The 24,388-nt window shown below is 29.3% G+C and overlaps 1 protein-coding gene across 1 annotated transcript in view; it reads left to right on the top strand.

Moving 5' to 3' along the window:
• The window catches only part of LOC101900481 (basement membrane-specific heparan sulfate proteoglycan core protein), a gene marked incomplete at its 5' end in the record, with an annotated part of 223,463 nt that overhangs the window by 151,062 nt on the left and 48,013 nt on the right, over window positions 1-24,388 (top strand). The window contains 9 exon segments of the mRNA XM_059124374.1: window positions 2,152-2,262; window positions 2,670-2,840; window positions 3,247-3,516; window positions 6,630-6,869; window positions 11,551-11,622; window positions 14,407-14,634; window positions 15,175-15,561; window positions 15,648-18,953; window positions 23,414-23,584. Of these exon segments, the coding sequence (XP_058980357.1) occupies window positions 2,152-2,262; window positions 2,670-2,840; window positions 3,247-3,516; window positions 6,630-6,869; window positions 11,551-11,622; window positions 14,407-14,634; window positions 15,175-15,561; window positions 15,648-18,953; window positions 23,414-23,584 (4,956 nt within the window).

Genomic DNA, 24,388 nt, shown 5'->3' with positions numbered 1-24,388 from the left:
TAATAAATAATAATAATAATAATAATAATAATAATAATAATAATAATAATAATAATAATAATAATAATAATAATAATAATAATAATAATAATATAATAATAATAATAATAATTATAATAATAATAATACTAATAATAATAATAATAATAATAATAATAATAATAATAATAATAATAATAATAATAATAATAATAATAATAACAATAATACTAATAATAATAATAATAATAATAATAATAATAATAATAATAATAATAATAATAATAATAATAATAATAATAATAATAATAATAATAATAATAATAATAATAATAATAATAATAATAATAATAATAATAATATAATAATAATAATAATAATAATAATAATAATAATAATAATAATAATAATAATAATAATAATAATAATAATAATAATAATAATAATAATAATAATAATAATAATAATAATAATAATAATAATAATAATAATAATAATAATAATAATAATAATAATATAATAATAATAATAATAATAATAATAATAATAATAATAATAATAATAATAATAATAATAATAATAATAATAATAATAATAATAATAATAATGATATAATAATAATAATACTATATGACAGATAAATAGTTCTTTAAAAATAACGTGTTTTTTAAATTAAATATCTCACATATAAAAATAAATATTTTTTAAATAAAATATTTTGCGTTAAATTTCTTTTTTTTTTTAATTAAATTCTTGACAAAAATATAATTTTCTTAAAAAATTTTAATTTTTTAATTTATTGTACAACAAATTAACGGTTTATTAAAAAACATAGATTTCGTTTTTTCCAAAAAAAAAAAAATATTTTTTTTAAATATATTTTTTTAAATTAATGTTTTTTTAAATCTTTTTTATTAATTTCTTCAAAAAAATTAAAATATTTAATAATTTTTTTTAATATATAACATATAAACTGTTTATTAAATGAAAGAATTGGATATTGCTGATGTTTTTTTTTTTTTCAAAAAAAAAATTAATTTGAAAAAACTTTGTTATTTTCAAAAAGATATATATATTTTTTTATTGTTTAATTAAATTTTTCCAAGTACTTTTTAAAAATACTTCAAGAAAATATTATTTGATTGCTTATTTAAAAAATATAAATATTATTTTTTTTAAATGTGTAACATATAAATATATTTTTTTTTAATTTTGCAATTTTCCCCGTAACAATTAAAAAAAATATGTGAAAGTATGCTTTATTTTGTTAAAAAAATATTTAAAAAAATATTTTTTTAATAAGGCTTGCAAATGTAATTTTTCCTTTTTTTAATTAAAAAAAATATGTTTATTTTGATTTTAATTAAGTTATTTTATTTCAATTTTTTTTGAATATTTTATTTTTTTAATTTTGTTGTTTTCTCAAGAACAATTTAAAAAAATATGTGAAAGTATGTTTTTTTGTTAAAAAAAATATTAAATATATATATATATATATTTAAGGCTTTCAAATTTTAATTTTCCTTTTCTAAATTTAAACAAATTATTAATTTTGTTTTTAATTAAATTTTTTTATTTCAAAAAATATTCCAAAAAAATATTAAATCTATTTTTTAATATTATTTAATATTTTAAAAATTTTGCGCAGAAATATATATTTTTTATATTATTTAATAAAATTTTTCCAACTACTTTGTAAAAATAATTCAAGAAAATATTATTTGATTATTTATTTAAAAAATATAAATATCATTTCCCCCTCAACACTTAAAAAAAATATTAAAAATATATTTTTTATATATGACTCATATGTATTCATTTTCCCTTTTTTATTAAAAAAAGGAAAAACATTTTTTTTTAAATTCAATTATTTTATTTCAAAAAAAATTATTTATAATTTAATATTTAAAAAATTTGCAAAAAAAAATATTTTTTTTCTTATTATTTAATTCAATTTTTACACACAGTCCTCTGTTCGGTTTTATATGAACCCCATATTGTAATTTTATTTTTTTTTTTAATTTAAAAATCATTTATTTTTTTTAAATGAATTATTTTATTTCAAAAAAACTATTCCAAAAAATTATTTTTTAATAATATTAAATATTAAAACATTTTTTTTTCAAAAAAAATATTTTTTTTTTAATTATTTAATTCAATTTTTCCACACAGTCCTCTGTTCGGTTGGTTATTTTAAGTGCAATAACACCTGTGTCACTTCCAATTTAAATTGCGATGGCCATATTGATTGTGAGGATGGCATCGATGAGCAGAATTGTCCCGGTAATGGCAACCTTTTTCAATGTATTGAGTAGTTTTTTTGTGGTCCTCTTTCAAGGGAATCCTTATTATAGATTTTTTGAAAATTCAAAATTTTCCCAACAATCCCCGTTAACAAAAAATTTAGCCTAGCAAAAAAAATCCCAAATAATCCATCCATCCATCCAGGCTTATAACATTCCGTTTTCATATCCATTAACTTTTTTTCTTTGTTACATTTTATTTTCTTCTTATGTTTAATAATTTTGTTTTTATAATTTTCTTTTCACACACAACCACCACCACCAACACATCATCACCAAAAACCCCCACAATTCACCATCCATCACAAATCACCAACAATCTCTCAACTCTCTCTCTCTCTCTCTATAAATTCACCCACACACACACACATGTGTTGTACCACGCAGAGCGAGGCATTAGCAATGAAATCAATAATGAGATTTTTGCCAATGAAGTCTGTGGTCGGGACCAGTTTCAGTGTTCCGATTTTGAGTGTATTGAGAAAAAATTTATGTGTGATGGTAGACCCGATTGTAGAGATAAATCCGATGAGTCTGAAGATCTTTGTAAACTGAAGGGTAAATTCTAGAATAAGTTGTTTAAGTTTATTTTAAGGTAGTTTTAAGACTTTCCATGTCTAGGCCCAATTTATGTTTTTTGTAAAAAAAAGAAGAAGAAAAATATATAACTAATCTAGCAAAATTCAAAATTTCTGAAAATAATTTTGAAAAAAAAAATCGCATTTGCATAACATTATTAATATATTTCTTTCCTTTTTCCACGCTTTTCTCGCTCTTTCTCTCCCCCCGCCCCCCTGTTTTAACCTTATGTGTATATGTGCATAAACTTTTGCAAACATGAACAAAATCATGGCTGGCAAATCATGAAACCTGCTTGTATATATCATGCACTCACACACACACTATACACACACCCATCTAACTTCGCGCCACCGAAAAAAAAATTGAAATTGCGTTTCTTCAGTCACCAACGTCTTGACACCCGACGACTGTGACAGCTCACAGTTCTTCTGCGACGATGATTGCCATCCCTCCAGCATTCGCTGTAACGGTGCATACGATTGTGCCGATCGCACCGACGAACAAGATTGCCCAGCCAAAGATCCCTATCCACCACAACGTTTCCCCACCTACCCATGTCCCCAGCATACCTGCCCCAACGGTAAATGTTATAGTGAAAATGAACGTTGCGATGGCACGGCTCAGTGTGACGATGGATCCGACGAATTGGATTGTAAGTTGAAAACATGCTAAATCATATTTCATATTTAACCAAAACAACAACAAAACATATAAGTTCTTTTTTCTAACTGCACATTTTTTTCGAAAAAAAAAATTCAAACAAAAATTTTGAAATTTTTGCACTTTCATTCAAAAAAAACCAACAACATTTGATCGAAATCGAATTTCAAACAAAAGACACATAAATGGAAATGAAGTTAGGAGAAATTAAAAAAATTTAAAGGCATTTTTAACGCTGTATAACAGTTTGGCACAACTGTTATACACCAAAAAACAGGCTATTCTATGTTCCAAAAACAGCAAATAATTCATATTTGTTCATAAATTGAAGAAAAATTATAAAAAATAATATTTTTTAGAAATTTCTAACATTGTATAACAGTTTTACCAAACTGTTATACTCTCAAATGCATTGTTAGATAATCTAAAATGACAAAATATGAAACAGCACACATTTTCCAATCATTTCTGATCAATTTTCTTTGTATAACAGTTAAAAAAGTTAACTGTTATACTCTTTAAAATTCTTGGAAATCATGAAAATAATTCACTATTTGCCAATTTGTTACATTTAAAAGCCCTTTGGCAGCTGTATAACAGTTTGTCACAACTGTTATACACCAAAAACAACTTATTCTAGGTTCGAAAACCAGCAAATAATTCAAATTTGTTCATAAATTGAAGACAAATTATAAAAAATAATATTTTTTTTCAAATTTCTAACATTGTATAACAGTTTTACCAAACTGTTATACTCTCAAATGCATAGTTAGATAATCTAAAATGACAAAATATGAAACAGCACACATTTTCCAATCATTTCTGATCAATTTTCTTTGTATAACAGTTAAAAAAGTTAACTGTTATACTCTTTGAAATGCTTGGAAATCACCAAAAATTCAAATTTGATTATAAATTTAAGTATAAAAATAAAATAAATAATATTTTTTTAAAAATTCCTAACATTGTATAACAGTTTTACCAAACTATTATACTCACAAATACATAGTTAGATTTTCTAAAATGATAAAAATGGCGAAATATTAAACAGCAAACATTTTCCATTCATTTGTGGCCAATTTTCATTGTATAACAGTTATAAAAGTTAACTGTTATACTCGCCAAAAAGTTTGAAAATCATATAAATTGTTCACTATTTACCAAATTGATACATTTAAAGGAATTTTGGCAGCTGTATAACAGTTTGTCACAACTGTTATACACCAAAAACAGGCTATTCTATGTTCGAAAAACACCAAACAATTCAAATTTGTTTATAAATTGAAATTAAATTTTAAATTGAAATTATATTTTAGACATTTCTAAAATTGTATAACACTTTTACCAAACTGTTATACTCTCAAATGCATAGTTAGATACTCTAAAATGACAAAATATGAAACAGCAAACATTTTGCAATCATTTGCGATCAATTTTCATTGTATAACAGTTACAAAAATTAACTGTTATACTCTTTAAAATGCTTGGAAATCATGAAAATAATTCACTATTTGCCAATTTGTTACATTTAAAAGCCCTTTGGCAGCTGTATAACAGTTTGTCACAACTGTTATACACCAAAAATTATGCTATTCTATGTTAAAAAAACACCATATAATTCAAATTTGTTTATAAATTGAAGAATAATAAGAAAACAAATACTAGTTTTTAGAGATTTCTAACACTGTATAACAGTTTTCCCAAACTTTTATACTCTCAAATGCATAGTCAAATGTTTCTAAAATGATAAAAATGGCAAAATATGAAACAGCAAACATTTTCCATTTATTTGTGATCAATTTTCGTTGTATAACAGTTACAAAAGTTAACTGTTATACTCTTTGAAATGCTTGGAAATCATGAAAATTGTTCTCTATGTGCCAATTTGATACATTCAAAAGCCTTTTGGCAGCTGTATAACAGTTTGTCAAAACTGTTATACACCAAAAACAGGCTATTCTATGTTCTAAAAACGCTAAATTATTCAAAAATGTTTCTTAATTGAAGTATAATTAAAATACAAAATATTTTTTGAAATTTTCAACATTGTATAACAGTTTTACCAAACTGTTATAATTTTAAATGCATTGTTAGATGTTTCTAAAATGATAAAAATGGCAAAATATTAAACAGCAGACATTTTCCATTCATTTGAGATCAATTTTCGTTGTATAACAGTTACAAAAGTTAACTGTTATACTCTTTAAAATGCTTGGCAATCATGAAAATTGTTCTCTATGTGCCAATTTGATACATTTAAAAGCCTTTAGGCAGCAGTATAACAGTTTGTCGCAACTGTTATACACCAAAAAAATGATAAGAAAAATTAAAAAAAGAACAAATCTAAAATGACTGCCCCACTTCATTTCCATTTACAATGTATTTTTATTATATATTATTTTTCTATATATTCCTATACATCTTAACTACTCTCATCATCTTTCTCTCTCTATTTCTATTAAGCACTATCAAAAGATAAATTTCTTCATTGTACAATACACTTTCTTTCGATTTTTCTTTTTTTCTATCCTTTTCACAATAAAAAAAAAAAATAAAAAACAAAAAAAAAAATCACAACGCCAACCAACCAAAAAAAATGTATGAAAATTTTCAATCTCTTTCTTCATTCCATGACAATGAAATGCTTTTCATTTATTTATTACTAACTTTAAAAAAAATAAAAAAATAATCACCTCAAAAAAAAATACAAAAAAATCAAACACCAGGCATAAACTGTAAGGACGATGAGTTTTTCTGTTTCGATCATAAATATTGCATAAATGCGACTCAACACTGTGATGGATATTATGATTGCAAAGACTTTTCAGATGAACAAAATTGCATTGGTTAATATCGTCTTATATCTATAAAAATATTTTCGTAATTTTAAGTAGCAAATTATAAATTAAAAAAAATATATATTTTTTATTTTCAAATATTTTAAGATTTTTAGAATATGTTTTTTTATTTTTAAGGCATGCTTTTAGTGTTTAATGTCCAAGGCACTCTTTTTCCAAATGAAATCCTCTCTGCCTTTAATCCTTAATTTCAAATAATGCATAATTTTTTCTAATATTTTTAATTTTTAATATTTTCCGCAAACAGGTTGTGCCCCCGATCAATTCCGTTGCCGCAATGGTGATTGCATCCCCAGCTATTATCACTGCAATGGCCATCGTGATTGCATGGACAACTCCGATGAAGAAGAGTGTGCCGATCCTGCCGTACCAGCCAGCCGTTGTCTGCCTTCTCAATTCCGTTGCGACAATGGCCAATGTATTTCGGCCTATGCCCGCTGCAATGGTTATGTGGACTGTGCCGATAGCTCGGATGAAAGATATTGCCGTAAGTAGTGAAAATATTCAAATATAATTTAAAAAAAATCTCTTCAAAGTTAGAAAAATTGTAAAAAAAATCAAAATGAAATGGCATTAAACAAAAAAAATGCAAAAATATTAAAAATGCTAATATTTTTATAAATTTCAAACTTGGTATAACAGTTTGCCACAAACTGTTATACTGTCAAATTCAATGTTTTACATTCCAAAATGGCAGAATATTGCAAGGGAAACGTTTTCCAACAATTTTTATGCATTTTTATTTGTATAACAGTTATAAAAATTAACTGTTATACTTCAAAAAATTACTGCAAATCATGAAGAATGATTATTATTTGCAAATTGGGTACATTTAAAGACCTTTTGGCTGTTGTATAACAGTCTGTCACAACTGTTATACAACGACATTTATTGTTAGATGCTATAAAAACCGCGGAGGATTAATTAAAAATTAAACAAAATAATTAGCCCTCAAAGTTGTTTGGAAATTATAAAAATGTGGGAATTTTAAAAGAGAGCCGTTGCTAACAGTTTATGATCATTTTCATTTGTATAACAGTTATACCAATTAACTGTTATACTTCCAGAAGTTATTAGAAATCATAAAAATGGCAGAATATCAAAAGAGGAACGTTTTCTAGCAGTTTTAGATCATTATCATATGTATAACAGTTATGAAAGTTAACTGTTATACTTCCAAAAATCCAATTATTTCACATTTCTATTATCCAATCTAACGTATTAAAACACCTTTCGGCTATTGTATAACAGTTTGTCACAGCTGTTATACAGTCAAAAACATACGCTTAAAAACAATAGATTATTCAATGGATGCTACAAGAATGTTTAGAAATTGTGAGAACATGGCAATTTCATAGCAGGCCAAATTTAAAACAACAATTACCGCTGTATAACAGTTTGTGAAAAATTGTTATACCCCCAAAAAAATTTAGTAATTCATTCTCAGAAGGCAGGATAATAAAAGTTACCCGTTTTGTATGCATTTTTGATAGATTTCAATAGTATAACAGTTACTAACTTAACTGTTATACTCCAAAAAATATATTGGAAATCATAAAAATAGTTACTATTTGCAAATTGGGTGCACTTAAAGGCCTTTTGGCCGTTGTATAACAGTTTGTCCAAACTGTTATACATAAAAAAAAATTGTTATACCTAAAAAAATATATTGGAAATCATATAACTTGCTATTACTTGCAAATTGGGTAAATTTAAAGGCCTTTTGGCTGTTGTATAACAGTTTGTCTAAACTGTTATACACAAAAAATCTTGTTGTACCCTAAAAATTGAGAAATAATTCAATGAGAATTGAACAAAAATGTTGGGAAACAACAATTTGATAATAATTGAAAAAAATATCACTGTATAACAGTTTGTGAAAAACTGTTATACTTCACAAAAAATGAATTTATTGAAAAGCAAACAATATTTTGAGATATTTAAACAGAAATAATGCATTTTAAAAACATTTTTTAAAATTTGCGGGCCGTATAACAGTTTGTCAAAAGTTGTTATACCCCTTAAAACGTGGTTATTCGTTTGAAATTGGCCGAATATTACATGACAACTGTTTTGTGTGCATTTTTTTGATTAATTTTAATTGTATAACAGTTATAAACATAACTGTTATAATTTAATTTTTTTTAATTATTTTTTTTTCAATTTTTTTAACACATTATAACAGTTTGCCTACAATTGTCATACCCCAAAAATGTAGTTATCCCTTCTAAATTGCCACATTATTAAATGGCAACTGTGTTGTGTGCATTTTCGTTAAGTTTTAATTGTATAACAGTTATAAACTAAACTTTATTAATTAAAATTTTTTTTTTTTAAAAAATCATGATTAACAAAAAAATGAATATTATTAAATATTTAAACACAAAAAAATGCATTTTTGAAATTTTTTACAAAATTTTTACCAGTTTATAACAGTTTGCCAAACTGTTATACCCCGAAAAATTATGTTATAACTTTTAAATTGACAGAATACTAAATGGCAACTGTGTTGTGTACATTTTTGATAAGATTCAGCTGTATAACAGTTAAAAACATAACTGTTATACTCCGATTTTTTTGCAGGAAATGATGGTATCTGCAATATTTTCAAGTTTAACAAAGATAAAAATGATTTTTTTTAAATTTACATTAAGCAATTTTGAAATTTATGAAAATAATTTCAAAAATATTTTTTTAACAGAAGAGATTTTTTAAATAATAAAATAGTTGTTTAATCATTTTTCATTTAATTTTCTGTTTTAATGCCAACTTCATCCTCTCACTTTATAGTTTCATTATTTAAAAAAATATATATTTTTTATTTGAAATTCCTATTATTTTTCCATTTTTTATTTATTTTTTTATAAATCATTACCATCCTCATGTGTTATGTATGTGTGTGTTTCTATGTGTCATGATATGAAAAAAAATATATATAAAAAAGGCTTTAATCTTGTCGATTTCTATATGAAAGGATCGCCGGGCCAATTCACCAGTCGGGCATGTGGTCCCAATATGTACCGCTGTGAAAATGGCCCCTGCATTGAGGCATCGTTACGTTGCAATGGCAACGTAGATTGTCCTCTCGACACCAGCGATGAATTAGATTGTCCTGGCATGGATAATGAGATTGATAGTAAGTTTTGATCCCATGGATGCCAAATTTGATTCCTTCTGTGTTAAAGCACTGGGATTTTAGGCTGGTGGCACAAAAAAAATTAATCCAAATGGAAGGGGGAGATAACATTTTGAATTCACTGCGGGAAATTTTCCCCATTTAATAATGCACAGTATTTTAGAAAAATTCCCAACAATATTGGCCCTTAAAAAAAAGAGATTTGAAAAATGAAATTTTCAGCCAGGCACCAACTTCAAAATAAATTTATTTTTTTTTTTTTTCAATTATCTTCAAATTTATGCACCAAAAATTCATTTCAAAATAATTTTCTAACAATTTTTTTGAAATTATTTTCAAATTAAAATTTGCAAAAATATTTTTCCACACTTCGTTGCACCAGAATTTATTTCATGTCCTCATAAGCACCACTAATCATTTTTTATTAATATTTCATTAATTTTTTTTTAATATTTCAATTAAAATAATTTTTAAAAATAAATATTTTAATTTTTTTTAATTAATTTAAATTGTAATATAAAAATTATTTATAATTCCAATAAATTTATAAAAAAAATATCAAAATATTTCAATAATTTATTGATATTATAATTAATTTCAATTCTCAAATTTTAAAATTCTGAAATTAAAAAAATGCTTTAAATATATTCTTTTCGTTTCTTTTTTAATTGTTAATATTTAATTTTACTTTAAAATTTCAATTTTTTTTAAACATTCCAAAATATTTCAATAATGTTTTGTAATTATAATAAATTTTAAAATCATTTTTACTAAACAAATGTTTATTAATTTTAATTGAAATATAAAAATTAATTATAATTACAATAAATTTATAAAAAAAAAGTTTCAAAATATTTCAATAATTTATTGTAATTATAATTAATTTTTAAGATCCTCAAATTAAAAAAAACTTCTTTAAATATATTTTTTTATATTAAATTTTACTTTAAAATAGTCTTTTTTTGCTAAAAAAAATATCCAAAAATATTTCAATAATTTATTGTAATTGTAATAAATTTTAATTTTATTTAAAAAAAAAATAAAAATTTTAAAATTTCCATTTTTTTTTTTTTTTTTGCTGTAAAATGTGTTCCAAAATATTTCAATAATTTATTGTAATTTCAATTTCGGATATTTTTATTAAAATTCTCAAATTAAAATTACTTTGAATTAATTTTAATTTTAAATTTAAAAAATTTCCTTTTTTTGCTGTAAAAAATTTTGTTCCAAAATATTTCAATAATTTATTGTAATTATAATAAATTTTAATTTCATTTTTACTAAAAGAACATTCTCAAATTTTAAAATATTCATTTTTTTTGCTGTTAAAAAATGTGTTCCAAAATATTTCAATAATAATTAATTGCAATTTTAACAAATTTTAATTTCATTTTTACTAAAAAAATATTTATTTTAATTGAAATATAAAAATAATAATTATTACAATAAATTTACGAAAAAAAAATATATTGTTTTATTTTTTTTAATTTTTTTATTTAATTTTACTTTTACATTTTTTTATTATTTTTTTATTTTTTTTTTAATTTTTTGGAATTATAATTAATTTTAATTTTGGATATTTTTAACATTCTCAAATTTTAAAATTTTCATTTTTTTTTTTTTTTGCTGTTAAAAAATTTGTTCCAAAATATTTCAATAATTTATTGGGATTATAATAAATTTTTATTTCATTTTTACTAAAAAAAATTATTTTAATTGAGATACAAAAAACAATTATATTACAATAAATTTATCAAAAAAGTACATTATTTTCGTTTTTTATATTTAATTTTACTTTTAAATTTTCAATTATTTTAAAATATTTCAATAATTTATTGTAATTATAATTAATTTTAATTTTGGATATTTTTTTTTTAAATTCTCAAATTAAAAAAATCATGTAAATATATTATTTTCGTTTTTTTTTTTTTCATTTTTATATTTAATTTTATTATTACATTTTCAATTTTTTTCTGCCTAAAAAAATTTGTTCTCCAAATCATTAATCTTTTTTATTATTTTTTATAAACAGCTGATAGCCCTACCACCCCTGCCCCACAATTGAACTTGAAGACCTATCCCGATAATCAAATCATCAAAGAAAGTGAGTATTAATTTTTGTTATAAAAAAATATTTTTAATTTAAAAAATATATGAATTATCTTAAATTATATAAAGAAATATTATTATTTATTTTTAATATTTTTTTAAATAAGAGTTAAATAACAATTTATCTAATTTCCCATATTTCTCTTTTGCTTATAACAACAAAAATATTTATTAAAAAAAACAACAAATTCCAATGCTTACCTAAAACCAATTGTGCTAAAATTAAAAACAAAAAAATAAAATAATTAATAAAAAATACAGGATATATAAGGGAGGGTAAGTTCTAATGGTTATACAAAACACACACGCACACTCAAGCAAAAAAATAAAAATATAAAAATAAAGCAAAAAAAATATGTACAGCACTGCAAGTAAAAAGAAATTAGCATTTGATATTTAAATTTATACATATCTTTATATAAAAATTGTAAATATTAAAAAAAAAATAATTTAAAAAATTAAAAAAATATATTGAGAAAATTTGCTGAAAAGTGGCCTTCTCCGAAAATTCGACCAAAAATGGCCTATAATGCATTCTGAACGTTTCAATATGTTCCACACAATTGTTGCGAACAACATTCTGAAAAAATGCCAACCACACTTCATTCATCAAACGTTTTCAAAAAAAATCGGACCAAAAACACCCCATACAATGAGGTTCTACTGTTTCCAAATATTCCGCAAATTTATTCCTCCCAGTGTTTTGAGGAATTTCTTCAACCACATTGTGGATTTAAACTTTAAGTATCTCCAGATATCTTATATAGATTCGTGACATAATGCCAGGAAAAGTTTCTATTAAATATTGGCGTTTTTTCAAAAATTCAGCCTTATGGGCCTACAATGGGTTTCTAGAGCTTCGAGTTGTTCTACAAATTTATGGCTCAAATTATTTTGAATAACTTTTTCCCATACCTTAGGAACCTTAAGTGTAAGGATCCTCAGCAATCCTTTGGTAGATTCCAAATAAAAATTTTAAATATGAGAAAAATGTCTGTCTTTTTTTAAACTCCGACCAAAACTCCCATATAATGAGGTTTTAGTATTAATATTTGTTCTACAAATTTACTCCCCATAGTGTCCAGAGTAATTTCTTCAACCACATTCTGGTCCTCAGCTAAAAGTTTCTCAAGATATTTCAGATTAATTCATTGCAAACTAATGGAGACAATTTATATAAAATATTGTCGTTTTCCTAAAAATCTACCAAAGGAGACTTATGGTGGCTTCCAAGAGCTTCGAATTGCTCCAGACAATTGTAGCTCAAAGTATTTGGAGTCAATTTGTCTCGAACATTTAAGACCCTAGATGAGGCGATCTTCCGGAATCCGTGAGCTTCTTCAGAGTATAAACCGAAAATTGCAATATCTATATTTATATGAGTATATGTTTCTCTTACAAAATCGCCTCCATAATATTTCCCTAGAGCTTTGAGCTGTTCTACAAAGATATAGCTAACAGTATTTGGAACCAACTTGCCACAGACATCAAAGACCCTAGATGTGGGGATCATCCGAAATCCGGGTGTTTATTTATGACATAAGCCCAAAAATGCAATATAAATATTTGTATGTACTTACATTTTTCATATAAAATCGACCTACAATGGATCGCTAGAGCTTAGAGTTGTTCTACAATATTATAGCTCACAGAATTTGGAGTCAGTTTGTCTCAGATACCCAAGGCCCTAGGTGTGGGGATCTCTGTGGAAATCGTGGGTTTAAATAATTAATAAGGTGAAATATTCAGAATATATATTTATGTGTATATAAAGTTTTCTTCTAAAATCGACCTATAATGGTTCTCTAGAGCTTTGAGTTGTTCTACAACATTATAGGTAACAGAATTTGGAATCAATGTGTCTCAGATACCCAAGACCCTAGGTGTTGGGATCTACAGGAAACCGTGGGCTAAAATAATTATTAATGGGAAAATTCAAAAAATTTATTTATATGTCTATAAAGTTTTCTTCTGAAATCGCCCTATAATGGTTCCCTAGAGCTTTGAGTTGTTCTACAAAATTATAGCTCACAGAATTTGGAATTAATTTGTCTCAGACACCCAAGACCCTCGGTATGGGGATCACCCGAAATTCGGGTGTTTATTTATGATATAAGCCAAAAAATGCAATATAAATATTTGTAGGTACTTATATTTTTCTTCTAAAATCGCCCTATAATGGTTCTCAAGATCTTTGAGTTGTTCTACAAAGTTATAGCTCACAGAATTTGGAGTCAGTTTGTCTCAGACACCCAAGACCTTAGGTATGCGGATCACCCGGAATCTAGGGGTTTATTGAAGCTATATTTTATAAAAATGTAGAAAATAAGAATATATCAGAAAATGCCGTTTTTTAGAAATCCGACCAAATTCGACTTATAGCGGCTTCCTAGAGCTTTGAGTTGTTTTACAAAATTATTGCTGACAAAATTTGCTATTAATGTCTCTCAGACATCTAAGACCCTTGATGTGGAGATTCCCCGAAATCTGCAGGTTTATTATGAGCCCAAGCCGAAAATTTTGAAAAAAATAATGTTTTATATGTATATATAATTTTCTTAAACAAAATAAAATTTATTAAATATATAAAAAATTATATATAAAAATTACACACATATGAATATCTACTATATATATTTTTGTAAATACACCGTAAGAAAAAAATATTCATATCACGATAAAAAAATATTCTATTGCCTGGAATGTTCGATAAAGAAATTTTTAATTTTTTTCCCCAAACACTAATTCTTTTTTTACCCCCACCCCAACAATTTTCCAGGACGTGAGGTGATCTTCCGTTGCCGTGACGAAGGTATGCTCCGTGCCAAGGTCAGATGGACCCGTCCCGGTGGCCGCCCCTTGCCTGTGGGCGCCGTCGACAAAGATGGCCGTTTGGAAATACCCAATATTCGTGTTGAAGATGGTGGCACTTATGTTTGTGAGGCCGTCGGCTATCCTCGCCATGTTTCCGGACAGCAAGTCTCCGTCCAGTTGACCGTTGAAAAATGTAAGTATGGGGAACATTTTCAAAGAAAAAAAAAGAAATTGGAGGTTTATTTTCTTGTCTCTGAGAAATCGTAATCGAATGTTGTGAATATATTTTTGTGCCTGCATGCAGCTTGGGGCTCCAATAAATATTTTGTACCCTCGACAAAAATTAAATATGGCACAGTGCCGCACATAGACATGGAATTTTTTGGATTAGGTAATATACAGCAACAAAAAAAACAAATAAATTTTCTTCCAAGCCTCCCCCCCCCCCCTAACCCCAACTCCAGTCCATGATCTGTAGCCTAAAATAAATTTAGTTAAAAATTCACAAAAAAACTTCTCTGCTCTCTGTTCTCTCCCAAAATTATGGCTTTTCCTTGTGGGAAATTCAATGGTAAATACTTAGTTTTCCCCGTAGATTTTTTTCTTAATTTAGAATTGAGAACTCAACCCAGTTTTCTCCTTGAAATTCGTGAAACAAATATCTAATTTTCTCTCTCTCTCTCTCTTCCCCTCTCCCAATTCTCTCCCTCTTTCTCTCTCCCTCTCATCACAGACAATCCCCGTGACGATCGTTTACCCTCAGCTTGTTCGGCCATACAAGCTACCTGTATGAACGGTGAATGCATTGACAAGTCCCAGATCTGTGACGGTATCCCGCACTGTTCGGATGGCTCCGATGAGCACAGCTGTTCCCAGGGCCGTAAGTGTCAGCCCAATCAGTTTATGTGCCGCAACTCCAAGTGTGTGGATCGCGTCTGGCGTTGTGATGGTGAAAACGATTGCGGTGATAATTCCGATGAGGAGAGCTGTGATCCCGAACCCAGTGGCGCCCCCTGCCGTTATGATGAATTCCAGTGCCGCAGTGGCCATTGCATTCCCAAGTCCTTCCAGTGTGATGACACCAATGACTGTCGTGATGGTTCCGATGAAATTGGTTGCAGTGAGTATTCGAAATCATCACCTCACCCCCAGAACCCCCCGAAAATTATCCAAAACTTCTCTCTTCTCTTCTCTCCCCCATTTTAGTGGCGCCCGACAAGTTGCGTGAACCCCCACCAACTCAATTCCTCAGACCCGGCGACTCATTGAACCTGACCTGCGTTGGTGTTGGCACCCCCACTCCCGTTATCGTTTGGCGTTTGAACTGGGGCCATGTACCCGAAAAGTGTGTCTCCAAGAGCTACAGCGGTACCGGCACCCTCTACTGTCCCGACATGCAGTACGGCGACAGCGGTGCCTATTCCTGTGAAATTATCAACTCCAAGGGCAGCAAATTCACCACCGACACCATGGTCACCGTGGAACGTCCCGAACGTCCCGGCGTCTGCAGCCCTGGCACCTTCAACGATGATGCCCAACATTCCAGCGAATGTTTGAACTGCTTCTGTTTCGGCATTGCCAAGTCGTGCAAGTCCAGTGACCTCTTTATCTCCACCATCCAGCCTCCAATTACCTCTCATCGCGTCGTCAATGTGGAATTGAGCCCCTACAGCAACATTGTCATCAATGAGGCTCCCTCATCGGGCATTTTGAATTTGCGCCATGGCGTCCAGTTCCGTGCCTCCGACGTGTTGTATGGCAGCCGTAGCACTCCCTACCTGGCCCTGCCTGCCGACTTTATGGGCAACCAATTGAAATCCTATGGCGGCTATTTGAAATACGATGTCCGTTACGATGGTACCGGCACTCCCACACGCCACCCCGATGTCATTGTGACCGGCAACGGCTTCACCCTGACCTATCGTTCCCGTTCCCCTGCCCAGCCCAGTTTTGTAAACCACATGGAAATTCCTTTCGTGCCTGGCAGCTGGACCAAGACAGATGGCCGTTCCGCCACCAGAGAAGAAATCATGATGGTCCTGACCAATGTGGACAATGTTTTGGTGCGTTTGGGCTACATCGAGGCCACCGAAAGGGAGGTGGAAGTGACCAACATTATGATGACCTCTGCCGGACCCTATGATCAGGGATTGGGCCAGGCCTCCTTGGTGGAGAAATGTTCCTGCCCTGTGGGCTATAGTGGAGATTCTTGTGAGTCCTGTGCTCCTGGTTATGTTCGCCAGCCCGGCGGTGCCTGGTTGGGTCGCTGTGTTCCTCACATCCCTGAACCCTGTCCCGAGGGCACCTATGGTGATCCCAGACGTGGTATACCCTGCCGTGAATGTCCTTGCCCCCAGACTGGAGCCAATAACTTTGCCACTGGCTGCTCCCTGGGTCCCGACAATGAAGTGACCTGCCGCTGCAATGAGGGCTACATGGGACGTCGCTGTGAGACCTGTGCCCCTGGCTATGAAGGCAATCCCCTGGCTCCAGGTGGCCGTTGCTACCCCACTCCCGATCACAACTGCAATGCCGAGGGTACCTACTCCATTATGCCCAACAAGACGTGTGAATGCAAGTCCCTGGTAAGTGGTGAACGCTGTGACACCTGTAAGTCGGGCTCCTTCCACCTGAACTCCTTCACCTACACCGGCTGCATTGAGTGCTTCTGTAGCGGCCTGCCCGTCAGCTGTGGCAGCAGCACCTGGAACCGTGATCAAATCACCTCTAGCTTTGGACGCTCCCGCGCTCCCCATGGCTTCAGCCTGATCCGTAACTACAACACCGAACCTGCCCCGGTGCCCTTCAACGAGAATGGTGCCTCCTTGACCTTCAACGAACCCTCTACCTCGGAACCCTTGTACTGGAGCCTACCCGCCCAATTCTTGGGCAATCAAATCACTGCCTATGGCGGCAAACTGAGCTACAACCTCAGCTACAATCCCATGCCGGGTGGTTTGATGTCGCGCAGCACCTCTCCCGATGTGGTCATCAAGTCTGGTGAGGATGTGACCCTCATACATTACCGTAAGACCGGCTTTAATCCCAGCCAACCCAACTCCTATTCCATTCAAATGATCGAAAACTCCTGGCAACGTTCCGATGGTCAGACCGTGAATCGCCAACATTTGCTAATGGCCCTATCAAAGATCGATGCCATCTACATCAAGGCCACCTACACCACCAGCACCAAGAATGGCGCCCTGACCTCGGTCAGCATGGACATTGCCTCGGCCAGCAGCCGTAGCGGTGCACGCGCCTGGGAGGTGGAGGAATGTCGCTGTCCCCCTGGCTATGTGGGCACCTCCTGTGAACGCTGTGCCCCTGGCTACAAACGCAACGAGGAGGCCGGTCTCTATCTGGGTCTCTGTGAACCCTGTGAATGCAACGGCCACTCCAGCCAATGCGATGCCGAAACCGGAGTCTGTCTGAACTGTGCCGACAACACCGAGGGTGATTTCTGTGAACGTTGCGCCTATGGCTATGTGGGTGATGCCACCGGTGGCACTCCCTATGACTGTGTCTCCCAAGGTAGTCCCAGACCACCACAACCACCCCAGCCACCACAAAACGAGACCTGTTACCACTGCAATCAGGCTGGCACCGCTTCCTGCTACGGCGACTACTGTTATTGCAAGAGCAACGTCCAGGGCTCACGCTGCGACCAATGTCGCCCCGGCACCTATGCCCTCTCCGCCGACAATCCCGATGGCTGTGAGGAATGTTTCTGCTCCGGAAAGTCCACCACCTGTTCTGCGGCCTCGCTCTATCGCCAACTCATTCCCGTTGACTTCTTTGGCAGCCCCCCGCTCTTCACCGATGAAGAGGGTCAGATTGCCGATCGTGATAACCTGAACTTCGATGTGGCCCGCAATGAATACACCTACTCCTACACCTCGTACACACCCAAGTATTGGAGCTTGCGTGGCTCCGTCTTGGGCAACCAACTGTACTCCTATGGCGGTGAATTGTCCTACACCTTGAGCGTTGATTCCTATGGCCACTATGAGCCTGGCAATGATGTCGTCCTCATAGGTAATGGCATGAAGCTGATTTGGTCCCGCCCCAACGCGGAACAAGACAACGAGGAATACAAGATCCGTCTGCATGAAGATGAAAACTGGCAAACAATGCAACGCGGTGGCATGCAACGTGCCTCCCGCCTGGACTTTATGAATGTCCTCCAGAATTTGGAACACATCCTGATTCGTGCCACCCCCAAAATCCCCACCCAACGTTCCTCCATTAGCGATGTGATTTTGGAGAGTGCCGTCGAAACACCCCAGCCCGGTGCCGAACAGGCCATTGATATTGAAATGTGTAACTGTCCTCCCGAGTACTCTGGCTCATCCTGTGAGTCCTGTGCCCCTCTGCATTATCGCCAAACGGATGGCTCATGTCGTCGTTGTCCCTGCCAGGATGACAACACCCAGTCGTGCAGCCTAGATGAACGCGGCTATGTCAAATGCCAATGTAGATCTGGTTATGCCGGTGATCGTTGTCAAAACATGGGTAAGTCCAAGCTAGCAGAGGGCCGGAGGAAGTTAATTCCCCCCGCCCTGTAAGACACACATATAAGCATATATCTCTTCCATCCCAACCTCCTTTGGCATGATTCATATATCATTTTTGAGACTTTTTCTGATAACCACTTGAGAATGCTTTGAAGGAAAATTCGAATCGAAATCGAAAAAAAGAAAAATTTGAGAAACACAAAATGTGAGAGGAAAATAAATGAAAGAGAGGGAGGAGAGAGGGACTATCTGTTTTGCAATGAAGGGAGTATTAAGTTCGAAAAAAATATAGAGACATACTAAAAATTACATTTTTTATTAAAATATTTTTGCTATAAATTATTTTTTTTTAAATTCTGGATTTTTTTCAAAATTCCGAAATTCGAAATTTTGAAAATGTATAAAAAATTAAAATTATTCTTAAACACATTACATTATTATCTATCTATTATTAAAATAGGAGTATTTTAAAATAATATGTTCGAAATTTTTTTGAAATATTCAAATTTTTTTCCATGTTCGAAAATTCGAAAATGAAAATTTTTGAATGGAATTAGTAAATTTTGTAAGTTTAGGTCATTCCGAAACACTTTAGTACAATTTTGCAGCTCTCTAATCAAAATTTTCCCATGTTCGAAAATTCGAAGATCATAAAAAATGACGCAGGAACCATATAATTTTTATGGGTATTTTTCGTTAAGGGGGATATTTAGACATAGTCATCGAATACATTTTTAACTCTCGTATTATAGCCAAAATTTCGAAGATTGCAAAAATTCCTATGTTCGAAATTTCGAAAAATATAAAAAGTAGAATTATCCTAAAAATGTCTTTTATTATTATATTTGAAGTATTTTAAGATAATATGTTTGAAATGTTTTGGAAATATTCGAATTTTTTCCTATGCTCGAAATTTCGAAAATGGAAACAATAAAAAATTTTGCATGGAATTAGTAAATATAGTAATTTTAGGTCATTCCGAAACACTTTACGACAATTTTGCAGCTCTCTTATCAAAATTTTCCCATGTTCGAAAATTCGAAGATGATCTAAAATGCCCAAAAACACCAAAACAAAGGTTTAATTTTTATTTGACATTTGTAAAAATACGTTCGAATCATTTTTGTGTATTTTTCTAAAAAAAATCTAAATTTTGGAACATTTTCGATTTTTTTTTTTTATTTTCGAAATTTCGAATATGCGTAAAAAATGCACTTATTGGCATGGAATCTTTTAATATTCTTTACACTATGACTTTAGGATGTAATTTACATTAATTTGTTCACTTTTTTGCGAATTTCGAAATTTCGAACATCGAAAAAAAAATCAAATGTTCCAAAATTTAATTTTTTTTTGAAAATTTGTTCCATGTTTAGTTTTAGTTTTAGAATACATTCGAATCATTTTTGTGTAATTTTTCAAATAAAATCCAAATTTTTGAAATATTCCATGTTCGAAATTTCGAATATACGTAAAAAAGGCAATTATATTCATCGAATTATTTAGTATTATTTATACAAGGCTTTAGGCTTTTAGGCTTTAATTTAAATCAATTTGTTCTCTTTTTGTGAATTTGATTCGAACATGGAAAAAATTCCAAAAACCTTCCAAAATTTATTTATTTGTTTATTTTTTATTTATTTTATTTATTTTTTTTTTTTTTTTGAAAATTTGTATCAGAAATAGATTTTGGGACATTTCGAAACACTTTTTGACAATTTTACAGCTTTTTAATTAAAATTTCCCTATGTTCGAAAATGTTCAAATATTTCCAAAAACACCAAAACAAGAGATCAATTTATATTTGCCATTTTAAAAAAATATTTTCGAAACATTTTTGTGTAATTTTCCAAAAAAAATCTAAATTTTGGAACATTTTCGATTTTTTTTTTTTCAATGTTCGAAATTTGGAATTTACGTAAAAAATACCATTATTGTCATGGAATTATTCAATATTCTTTATACAATGACTTTAGGTTTTAATTTAAATCGATTTGTTCTCTTTTTTTCGACATTCGAAATTTCGAATATAGATAAAAATTCGAAAATGCTCCAAAATTTTGATTTTTTTTTTTAAATTTCTATCAGAAATAGGTTTTGGGACATTTCGAAACACTTTTTGATAATTTTACAGCTTTTTAATCAAAATTTCCCCATGTTCGAAAATTCGAAGATGGTTGAAAATGTTGAAAAACACCAAAACAAATGTTTAATTTTTATTTCACAAAAAGAAATATATATTCTAAAAATGTTTTTGTAATTTTTCAAAAAAAATTAAATTTTCAAATTATTTTTCTATGTTCGAAATTTCGAATATACGTAAAATAGGAATTTTTGGCATGGAGTTATTTAATATTCTTAATACAACGACTTAAGGATGTAAATTAAATCGATATGTTACTTTTTGCGATTTTCGAAATTTCGAACATAGAAAAAAATTTCCAAAATTTTTATTTGTTTTTGAAAATTTCTATCATTAGGACATTGCGAAACACTTTTTGACAATTTCGCTTGGTTTTATTCAAAATATCCTCATATTCAAAAATTCGAAAATGATATAAAATGTTCAAAAACACCAAAACAAATGTTTAATTTTTATTTCACATAAAGAAAACTATGTTCGAATCATTTTTGTCTAATTTTTCAAATAAAATCTAAATTTTCGAATAATTTTTCCATGTTCGAAATTTCGAATATACGTAAAAAAATGCAATTATTGGCATGGAATCTTTTAATATTCTTTACACAATGTCTTTAGGCTTTAATTTAAATCTATGTTTTCTCTTTTTTTTCCAATTTCGAAACATTCGAACATAGAAATTCGAACATTTCTCAAAATTTAATTTTTTTTTTTTTTTGAAATTTCTATTAGAAATAGTTTTAGGACATTTCGAAACATTTTTTTTTTGACAATTTGACAGCTTTTTAATCAAAATTTCCTCATATTCGAAAATTCGAAGATGTTCAAAAATTTCCAAAAAACGTCAAAACAAGACTTCAATTTATATTTGCCATTTAAAAAAATATATGTTCGAATCATTTTTGTGTAATTTTCCAAATTAAATTTAAATTTTCATATTATGTTTCCATATTCGAAATTTCGAAAATTCGTAAAAAAGGCACAATGACCTTAGGATGTAATTTAACTCGAAATGTTCTCTTTTTTGCGGTTTCCGAAATGTCGAACATAGAAAAAATTCAAAAATCTTCAACAATTTAGTTTTTTTTTTTGGAAAATTTCTATCAGAAATAGTTTTTTGTTTCGAAACACTTTTGGACAGTTTCGCATGGTTTTAATCAAAATTCGTCATTTTCGAAAATTTAAAGATGGTTGAAATTGTCTAAAAAACAATGGAAAAAATATAATTTTTAAAATTTATGATATTAGGGATATTTTAGAATTGTTTTTGAAATTTTCGAAAATTTGAAAAAAAAATCACTTTAAAAAATTTTGAAAAAAAAATTTTTTTTTTTTTAATTTATTTTTTCAACTGAAACCAAGGAAAATGTAAGTTTGTATATTAATATACTATTTATGATAAGGGATGTTCGAAAATATTTTAATTTTTTTTTTAATTTTCGAAAATTCGAAGAAAAAAGTTCTATTTTTACAAAATTACAAAATTAAAAAAAAAAACAATTTTTTTAAATTTATTTTTTATTATTTTAGTTTTTTTTTTAAATTTTCGAAAATTTTAAAAAAAGTTCTGCTTGACAATTTTGAAAAACAAAAGTTTTTTTGACTTTTTTTAAATTAATTTTTTTAATCCTCTAATATCCCTTATCATAAATATTATTATACAAAATATCATAAATATTATTATACAAAATATAAGTATATTAATATACAAAATTATATTTTTTTCTTGGTTTAAAAAAAATATAATTTTGTATATTAATATACTATTTATGATAAGGGATATTCGAGAATTCTTCAGATTTTTTTTTTAAAAATTTTCGCAAATTTGAAAAAAGTTCTAATTGACAAAATTACAAAATTTTGAAAAAAAATTTTTTTTGATTTTTTAATATTTATTTTTTTTTCAACTGAAACCCATAAACTCTCCACTTCACTTTCACACAATACCAACAACAACAACTACTTAATTTTTTTTTTAATATATTATTTATTAACATAAGTTAGGGATTTTAAACATTTTTAAATTTTTTTATTTCCGCAAATTTGAAAATTCTGTTTCTGTATGACAAAATTACAAAATTTTGAAAAAGAATTTTTTTTTGATTTTTTTTAATTTATTTTTGTTTTTCAACTGAAACCCAAAACTCTCCACTTCACTTTCACACAATATCAACAACTACTACTATTTAATTTTTTTTAAATATATTATTTATTAACATAAGTTAGGGATTTTATATATTTATACATATGTATAAGAAACCCGATAATTTTCCCAACGCCTTAAAACCAAAAAAACTTGAAAATATTTTACCGTACAGTGCCCGCCAATAAAGAGGATAAGCCCTGCGTCAAAGAGCGTGGATTCTGTTGTAGTGGCTTTCAGTTCAATATCGAACTGAATCAGACCATCTCGCCCAACGAGACCCTAATGATTTTCAGAGGCAAACAGTACGTAGGAAATATGACCAAATTGTTTTATGGCTGTAAAGGTTCGCAATATTTTCATAAATAAATTTATTAAAAAAAAAAAATATTTTCAATATTTTCTAATTAGATTTTAGTTAGTTTAGATTTTGATTAGTTAGAAAAAAAACAACAACAACAAACAAATGTTTAACCTCTATGCCATGGGAAATTTGTTTTTGTTCTACCAGACAAGGATTTCTTTTTGCGCAAATCCTGTTGTGTTTTTGTTATTGTAAATTTGTAGTGTAAATTTTTTGGATAAAATACAACAACAACCAAACCAAACCAAGTAATTATTTTGTTTTGTGGAGCATACTATCTGTCACATACATTCAAAACATACATACATACATATATACATACATATGTCTATTGAACTATCCTCTTGTTTTTTAATGTCTGTCCTCTCAAAACCAAACCAAAAAAAAAAAACATAAAATAAATAATACCTAAGTTTACATGTCTTAAAATTTTGAAAAAAAATTGTAAAATAAAAAAAATATATTTTTAGAATTTTTTTTAATATATCTGTGTACAAAAATACCAAAAAATGTGGGCCTTGAGAAAAAAATCGTATGAAACTCCTTAGTTTAACCCAAGTTGAGATTTATGTTTTCTGTTAATTATTTTTACAATTTTAACCCGGAGTTGTAATTTTCTGTAAAAAAAACCCCTCAACTACGATTTTGGTTCCCGTGGACCAGGATTGGAAAAACTACATACTAACAACAACAACAAAAATAATTAAAAAATAAATCAAAACTTTTTCCTCCTACAACAACGATACAACAACAAATATTTATGTACAAAACTCAAACCAAAGCCAA

The sequence above is a fragment of the Musca domestica genome, unplaced genomic scaffold, assembly GCF_030504385.1.
Source record: "Musca domestica strain aabys unplaced genomic scaffold, Musca_domestica.polishedcontigs.V.1.1 286, whole genome shotgun sequence".
In the NCBI taxonomy this organism is placed as follows: domain Eukaryota; kingdom Metazoa; phylum Arthropoda; class Insecta; order Diptera; family Muscidae; genus Musca; species Musca domestica.
The sequence above is the reverse complement of the archived record's forward strand: the minus strand, read 5'-3'. Positions and strand labels throughout refer to the sequence as shown.